Source organism: Echinops telfairi, unplaced genomic scaffold, assembly GCF_000313985.2.
Source record: "Echinops telfairi isolate 266 unplaced genomic scaffold, ASM31398v2 ScPeMD7_28;HRSCAF=97, whole genome shotgun sequence".
Lineage (NCBI taxonomy): Eukaryota > Metazoa > Chordata > Mammalia > Afrosoricida > Tenrecidae > Echinops > Echinops telfairi.
In genome coordinates, this window is record NW_022103925.1 from 1719708 (window position 1) to 1727993 (window position 8286).

The 8286-nt window shown below is 64.3% G+C and overlaps 1 protein-coding gene across 1 annotated transcript in view; it reads right to left on the reverse strand.

The window, feature by feature from the left end:
* Positions 1–204: 204 nt before the first annotated feature.
* Positions 205–8286, reverse strand: part of HTT (huntingtin) — an 89804-nt gene continuing 81722 nt past the window's right edge. The window contains exons 57-66 of the mRNA XM_030885427.2: positions 7994–8124; positions 7769–7898; positions 6729–6884; positions 4757–4947; positions 3928–4042; positions 3632–3845; positions 3307–3412; positions 2216–2378; positions 1605–1765; positions 205–807 (exon numbers count right to left, since the gene is read on the reverse strand). Of these exons, the coding sequence (XP_030741287.1) occupies positions 594–807; positions 1605–1765; positions 2216–2378; positions 3307–3412; positions 3632–3845; positions 3928–4042; positions 4757–4947; positions 6729–6884; positions 7769–7898; positions 7994–8124 (1581 nt within the window). The 3' untranslated portion in view covers positions 205–593. The remainder of the gene's footprint in view (positions 808–1604; positions 1766–2215; positions 2379–3306; positions 3413–3631; positions 3846–3927; positions 4043–4756; positions 4948–6728; positions 6885–7768; positions 7899–7993; positions 8125–8286) is intronic.

Below are 8286 nucleotides of genomic sequence, written 5' to 3' on the forward strand. Positions count from 1 at the left end.
TCTACCCAATGGGGGCCCCATGTCCTGCGCCCTGACCCCCTGGGGGTGCCAGCAGGGCCCTGACGCACAGGAGGGCTGGCTCGGGCAGGACGCACTTGAGAAGCCCTTCCGGCAGGCTGCACAGGCACCTGGCAGAGGTGAAGCCCCAGCACAGCGCTGCCTCACAGTCCCTGAGGCACACAGCTGACGTGGACAGAGAAGCGGTTAGGTTAAAAGTCATCTCTTTACTGATAGAATTAAATTTCAGATCCTGAGAAGAGAGAGGAGGAGGGATGGTGCTGGGTGCCCGCCACCTGCCCCCCGTGCCTGCCGGGTTGCATGAGTCCCAGACAGGCCGCCTGCATCTCGCACGGGCAACGCCCACCAAGTGCAACGACACCGACTCCCACTGGGGCGGCAGATGGGCGAGCGGCTGTGGCCACGGCGAGGGCAGAGCTGAGTGCCGGTCTGAATGGGTTGGTGGAGGCCCCGGGGGCCTGCATATACATTCCCTGCTCGGCCCCTTGCTGCCAAGGGGGCTTCTGCCTGCCGCACACATGCACGGTGTCCAGAGTCCGCCCCGGACGACCGCTTTGCAGTCCCCTCCGGCCAGCTCATCCTGTGGTGCCCTGGGGGACACTGTGCAGACAGGTCAGCAGCCGGTAGTACGGGCTCCCGGGGGCGGCCACCACCTCAAACACCGACTGGAAGGCCCTGCGGTCTAGCTCCTCCTCTATCTGGTGTCGGTAAAAGTCTGTGGCGACCAGGCAGAAGAGGCCCACGTCCACGGGCTCCAGCCTGCCCATCCTGCTGACCACGTGTGGGAGCCTGGAGGGTTGTGTTAAGGAGCAGGCGGCTGTGTGGCCTGACCCACCCGCGCACCCATCGCCAGTTCCTCAGTGCCAACAACAGCAGGATGGCCACTGCCTGATACCAGCCCTGTAGCTGCCACCACCTCGGGGCCGGGCTTAGCTCCGCCCATGGTGGGGCTAGGTGCTAGGACCACGCTGCCCGTACTTACCGGCCTGGCTCCCTGTAGCGAGGGCAGTGGCTGCTGCTCCCACAACTGCTCCAGCCAGTGAGTCTGTGCCCGCTGCCGCCCGGGCCCCACGCACTAGGCGAGGCCCTGCCACCACCAGGGCAGCTGCCTGCTTTAAGGCTCTGTGGTCTGTCTGGGGAAGGCTGCCAAGGGGGCCTGCTGGCACAGACAGCACTGTCAGGGTGGGGACTCATTCTATTTAAGCTTGTGACTAAGAGGACGGCACAGCTCGATGACAGAGTAACAAGACCCCCTGCTGGGGCTGGACAGGGCTGGACGTTGTCCAGGGGACTCGCCGCCCGGAGCCCTGACCCCCAGGGAACCAGCCCAGCCCTGTGGAGGGCACAGGCTCAGACCCCGGCTCACACCGGCCCCCAGCTCCCAGCTCCTTGGGGCGTTCCCGGGTGGTGAGTGACAGCTCCGCCTCCTTGTCAGTGTGGGCGCTCTGCTGAGGTGTTCTCTGAGGCCAATGGCCTCGTGTGCGCACCGCGTGGGCGTCAGGGACACCTGGGGCTCCTCGCCTTGGTTTGGACAGACAGCAGGTCTGGAACATGTGACTCTCGGGCCCAGGCCCCGCAAAGGATACACTGCCGACACCCAGGGGCTGGTGGAGGCGCTGACGAAGAAGCAGGAGAGGCTCCACACGGCCATGGCCACAGGCGTGCGCTGCGTGAAGTTGGACAGCGAGAGCATCACCCAGTCCCGCACCATGGACGACTGCCCCGTGCTGTGCAGCGTCTGGAACACCTGGGAGGGAGGGAGGCCAGGGCTGCAGGGGCTGGGGCCGCAGGGCACAGGAGGTGGGAGACTCGGGGCCGCAGGGCACAGGAGGTGGGAGACTCGGGGCTGTAGCACAGGGACCTCAGGGGCACAGGAGGTGGGAGACTCGGGGCTGTGGGAGCACAGGGACCTCAGGGGCACAGGAGGTGGGAGACTCGGGGCTGTGGGAGCACAGGGACCTCAGGGGCACAGGAGGTGGGGGACTCGGGACCGCAGGGGCCCCTGGTTGTGGTGGGCAACAGGGGAGGGGGATGAGGAGCTAAGAGATGAAAGTAGGTGGGGATGTGGGACATGTATGGGCAGCCAGCCTACAGAGGGAGGGAGGCGGTGCTGTGGGCAGCTCGATGGAAGGGTAACTATGACGCGGCCTGGTGTGTCTGTTCCCCCCCTCCCCCAGTGTACAACGGCAGTGGTCACCTTATACACGACGGTGGCCATGAACTGGGGGTAGGGCTGCTGGCTGGACAGGAACTCCCCAATGACCTTATTCATAACGTCCTGGGGGGGGAAGAAGTCGTCCAGAAACTGCGGGAGAATCCGGGCCACCACTCGGGCTTCGCAGGGAAAGCCCTTCCGGATTCTGAGGGGAGGAAGAAGCAGTGAGGACCTCACCCCGCTCCTGGCACATGGGGGTAGGGGCCTCTGACCCTCAGCTACTGCAAGGGGGCCCCACACCAGCTCCGGTCACCTCAGCCGGTCACTACTGTGGCAAAGAGGGGCCAACAAGAGGCTGCCAGTCACATGAAGTCAATCAAAGGCAGGACAAGCTCAGACTGGGAGCACTGCAGATGAAGTCAACACACAGCAAAACCTGCCCTGTCCTGCTGGCACATGAGCTTCCCTCCAAGAGGGCAGGTCTGAGAGCCCGTAGCTTCCTGCTGGGTCAGTGTCCCTCACACAACCTCAGGGCTATGGAAGCCCCTGGAGGAGCCCCCACCCCCACCCCCGGCCGAGTGCAGACCGGCGGCCTGACAGCCTGCAGTGGGCTGGGGCCTCACGAACAGGGCATAGTGTGGCCTTCCATCAAACGTTGCTTCCTGGCAGCCATAAGTTCCCTCCAGTGCAGACCCCTGCTGTGAGCCCACGCTGCTGCTGCTGCTGCAGGGACCGGCCATGGACCCGGCCCCGCTGCTCCTGGCTCCCACTGGGCGGTAAGCCCTGTGATGCAGAGGGGCTGCGCAGGCTCCGGGCATGTGCTGGGCAGCTTCAGACGGTTGGGGACCTTGTTGCCTTTCTCACACAGCCCGGGCCCCACTACGACCCTCCTGTGGCGGTGGGAGCCAAATGACCCACACAGGCTCCAGGAACCGAGGAGGGCTGCTCTGGGCCGAGATGGGCTATTCCTGGCTGGGGCTCAAGCCGGCCAGCCCCTCGAGGCCCTCACAGACATGTCCTCTCCTGACACCCTAACTCTGGTCCCAGGACACAGGGAGCATGTGTCCAGGATGCCAGCAGGGGAGCCCTGAGACGAGGTGGGCAGGTGCACCAGGCACAGGTGCAGCTCTCACCTGTCAAACAGGACAGACACTCGCTCCATAGCCACAATCACCGACTCGCTGTCTGGGGCCGCAGGGCTGGGGTCTGCCGACCTCCCCGGGCTGGCTTTCTCCTTCCCTGCAACAGAGCCAGTGCGGGGTGACCGCCATGGCACACAGGGTCATGGCCCCCATGAGCAGCTAGAACCGCCACCCCCCCAACCCCACGGCCATGAAGTACTGGGGGCTCTATGCCTGTAAGTGGGGCAATGGATGGACTCAGGTGTGGCCTGCCCCTCTGAGCACCTGTGCACACGCAGGCATGCGCCAGGCTTGGGCAGCCCACCCATCCACCCACCTGTGTACATGCAGGTGAGCATCAGACCCAGGGCGGCCAGAGCGCGGTGCGGGCTGTGCATGTTGGCGCGGTCCACGCTCAGCTTGACTAGGGACTCGGCGTCCAGCCGCGAGAGCTGCTCCGAGAGGAGGAGCCGCTCCAGGCCGCGCAGGACGCAGTGGAACACGGCTGACGGGGTGGCCTCCTCGCTGCCCGACAGCATCACGCCGCACATCTGCGCAGACGAGCCGTCAGCCGCGTCCCAGCACCTCCCCACAGCTCTGCCACTCGGGCCGCCGGGCAGTGAGCGGGCTCACCTGGATGATGGAGGCAGAGAACTCGGGCCCCACGTCCAGCGGGTAGTTCTCCATCAGGTAGAAGGCGGTGGCGCACATCACCAGGACGTGCTGCTGGCTGTGGACGCTCACGCAGCTGGGTGGGGACAAACACCTATCAGCCGAGTGCAGCCAGGGAACTCTGGGAAGTGCGACTCTTACCCCCACCCCCATGGCTGTTCCCTGCCCAAGGGGCATGCATGGTCACATGACATCTGTGCCCTGTGGGTGGTGACACTGGCAGCCTCGGGGGTTTGGGAACCCGTCCCTCCTTCTGCTTCCTCCTGTCACAGCATGCAGACTGGCCTGCCCTGGAGAACCACTCAAGTCCAGAAGCCAGATGGGCCCAGGCACCAGCCTGTCCTGAAGATCCACACAGGTGCCACTGTGACTGCGTGCCTTGCCCCAAACTCTCCACTGGCCTCCCTACCGCCTGCACTCAGGTCTCACCACTGTGTCCTCCCACCTGCGTGGGGAGGAGACTCTGGTCCCCGCCCCCCAGGGTGGTTTCTTGGGCAGCTCTGCTAGGCAGGAACTTGGTGTCTCAGGCTCAGTGCATCTTCTGAGACTGGCAGACTGGACGTCCTGTCCTAGGGGACCAGCCGGAGGGAATGAGGCTTCTCTTTCCAGGGGTTTGGCCCAGCTGTGTGTGACTGGAAGCGTCTGTATGAGCCCGGGAGCATCAGGGAGCTGTGGGAGCTCGCAGGGTGGGGGATCCAGGGCGCCTGTGACTGGGGAGAGCTTGAGGCAGAGCAGGCCCCGTGAGTGACAAGAGCATGTGAGGGGACGTGGCGCCCGCGGCCACACTCACTGGGCGAGCCCCTTGAGGTTGGAGAGCAGGTGGTCGCAGACAGTGGGGATGAGCTGCTTGGCGGTGTCGTCCAACAGGTCACACTCGAGCACGTAGAGCACTCCGTGCAGCGCCCCGATGCGGCCCGGCAGGTGGCTGCTACGCAGGGCGCTCTCCAGCAGGCGGCTGACAGGCTCTGCCACGGCCTTGTCCTGCAGTGGTACACAGCGAGGCCCTCCAAGCACCCCACGCCGGACAGCGCCCTCTGCCCACGGCAACCCTTACTCTAATCACGTGCCCTCTTGTCCACGGCGGCCCCACGCTGGACAGCTCCCTCTGCCCATGGCAACCCCCATGCAGGACAGCGCCCTCTGCCCACTGCAACCCCACGCTGGACAACGCCCTATGCCCACTGCAACCCCACACCAGACAGCACCCTCTTCCCACTGCGACCCCACACCGGACAGCGTCCTCTGCCAATGCTGACCCCATGCTTGAAATGGGAGGGGAGTGAGACAGAAAACAGTTCGCCCGCCCCCAGGCTCAGCTGCATGCTCAGAAAGGGTGTCTGTCCTGTGAGACTCTTAGGAGGGACCCCAGTGTGCACACAGCGTGACGCACGCTGAAGGACCTGCTATGTTCCTGGGAGCGGCCCCAGCATGTCAGCGTCCCGAGATGTTGCCCACGTGCCCTGCCCTGTGTCACCCTGCTCAGGTCTCCCACCCCGGCACAGCTCAGCCCTGAGGACGGCCTCAGGCTGAGTCCTGTCAGGCCGCTCTGGGGACCTTCCCCAGGGACCCTCAGACCTGTTCCTGAGAGCCACTGCACTTGGGGTCCCTGAAGGGAGAGGCCCCGTGTGACGAGTACAGACTGATGCTCGGTGTTTTCACCGAGACCAGCCTGCTCAGGCCGTGCCTGAGGCTGCAGACCACCCCCTCAGCCAGCAGCCACCAGAGCCTGTGTAAGCACTGCACCCCTCTGTCTCAAGCTGGGGGTGACCTCCTCTCGTCCTGGCACGCTGCCTCACTTAGACCCTGTGTGGGGTACTGTACTCCCACTGTCTCAGGCTAGGGGTGGCCTGTCCCTCCTCTCTTTGTCCTCCTTCATCCTGATGTCCTGTCCCCACCTCACCCCCACCAGGCCGGGCAAGACCAACGAGAGCTGCCACAGCCCTGTGTCCACCCATCACTGTAAGTGCGCAGGCTCTGCGGTCTGTGGGTCACCAGGTCTCCATGGGAGAGCACTGAGGGTCGGGGGGCCGCCTGCAGGCTCTCTTGTTAGGACCCCTAATGTGTCCTGAAGACACAGCATCTGCCATGGGGCCCTGGCCTGAGCACACAGAAGGAGAGCCCGCCCATCCTGCAGCAGACTCCCCACAGAGATGAGAGGAAGGGCCGGGAGGGGAGCCAGCCTCTCCATTGTTTCTCCCTTCAAGAGGGACCCAGCCCGGCTCCAGAACAGTACCTGCCTGGGCCTGTGGCTCAGAAAGGACAAACACCACACAGTCTGGGGTCCCAGACGGTGCCCTGCCCCCTACCTCACTCACTGCGTGGGAGTGTCACCACCACTGGCTGCTACAGCTACTGTCCTACTGGGAAGACAGAGCTGGGGGTGGGGGGGGGAGCGGGGGGGCTGAAAGGCACAAGCTCAGTGGAGGCGTGTCTTCCCCAGGAGACAAGGGCAAGCAGTATGCACAGAGGGCCCCTCGGGGATGGGAACACCAGAGAAGGGGGAGCAGAGGAGGCAACAGGGGGCCTGGGTGGGAGAGGACACTGACTCCGGGGACAGGCGGCGGTGGTCCAGGAAGCCCACAGCAGACTGCTCCAGCAGAGGCTGCACGCAGACAGCACTCAGGACTTTGCCTGCCCGGCCCTCTCATCTCACAGGGCTGGAGGCTCAAGATGGACATGGCCCTGTGGCTGGGGCGGCGCCGGGGCCCTCAGCTGTCACTGGAGGGGGCAGGGGCGGTGCGGCTCGGTGCCTGCTAGCTTACCATGCCGAGGACGGCAGCCGCCTTGCAGGCGGCGGGCACCAGGTACTGCAGGAGGATCTCGTCTTCAGAGGGGTGCGCCCTGTGCAGGCCCATCAGCGTGGAGAACATCATCTCAAACTGGCTGCGCTCCGTGAAGAGGTCCGAGACCACGAGCAGCTGTAGGCAGAGGGGTGTCATGGGCTGAGGGTGCACCTGGCACAGTCGGGGGCCAGGGTGTGCCGGCTGTGCAATGGGCGGTGGACTTGGCAGAAGGGTCTGGCAGGCTACTTCCGGAAACATGAGCCACTGGCCACCCTCTGGAGCCTGGTCTGACCACCTTGGGCTTCTCATACCCCTGCTGAGTCTAGACAGAAAGGGGTCTGAAGAGCAGACAGCGTGCTGACTGGCCTGCGACTGCTCACCTCGGGTCTGGAGGAGACGTGGGAGGACAGGGAAGGCCCTAGTCCCTTAGATGGCCTCTGCGTGGCCCTTCCACGGGGCACCAAAGGGCCACAAAAAGACAGTATGAAACTCCACTCCAGGGCTCCCCTGGCTGAGAACACGTGCTTGCAGTAAATCTTGGAGAGATTACACCCCACCCACAGGAGCCTGGTGGCACAGAGGTTAAGCACTGCCTGCTACCTGAAGGTGGGCAGTTAGAACCCACAGGTGGCCCCCGTCTCCCAAAAGGAGCCCTCAGGGCTCAGGGGTTAGGAGTTGGGAGGCTAACCCCGTAGAACCACAGTCTCCAAAGCCTGCAGGGCAGTCCCACTCTGTCCTATAGGGTCCCTGAGGCCTCCTCCGCCTGTAGGGTCAGAGTGCCAGAAGAGGATGACCAGCAGGGCATCCTCCTGGTGGTGGGGTGCTAAGGTGCCTGACTGCTATCTGAACCCACCAGCAGCCCTGCAGGGCACAGTGTGGAGGTCTCTTTCTGCAGTGCACCCAGTACTCCACTGTCCTGTGAGGTCACTGGGAGTTGATGAGCTGGCCCTGACTCGTCCACCCACGCTACTGGTACCTACGTGTGCACATGCGTGCAAAGGTCCAACAGGTTAACTCACCGATCTGACCACTTCACTGATGAGGATGACAGGCGTCCTGCGGGCTGAGCTGGAGGGCAGGATCCAACGGCTGTACAGCTCCAGCAGGAACTGCGAGCAGGAGTGGATGTCCACCCCGGCCCGGTGCTTCCTGCAGAGAGCACAGACACCAGGCACGTTCCCAAAGCTGCCCTCGGCCGTCCAACGTGCCACATGAGGGGACGAGGGGAAGGAGCAGTGCAGGACCTGGAGTTGACGGGCGACGTGGGCGGTGAGGAGGGTGTGGGCTCATCAGTCTCCTCGTCCTCGTCCCCGTCCCACTCCTCTTCCCGCAGGGGCGTGATCCCGTTGCCCAGCCACACCGAGTGGATGGAGACCTGCAAAGGGGGGTGGGGGGGGCAGGCACTCAGGGCAGCATTGCAGCCACCACCAGGCAGGACACAGGCACAGGGCATGCAAAGCACAGTGGCCTCTCAGGGCTGGCGGGTGACCATAGAGCCGCCTGAGATCTTCAATTTCAGGGAAAAAAGCCTCAGAAT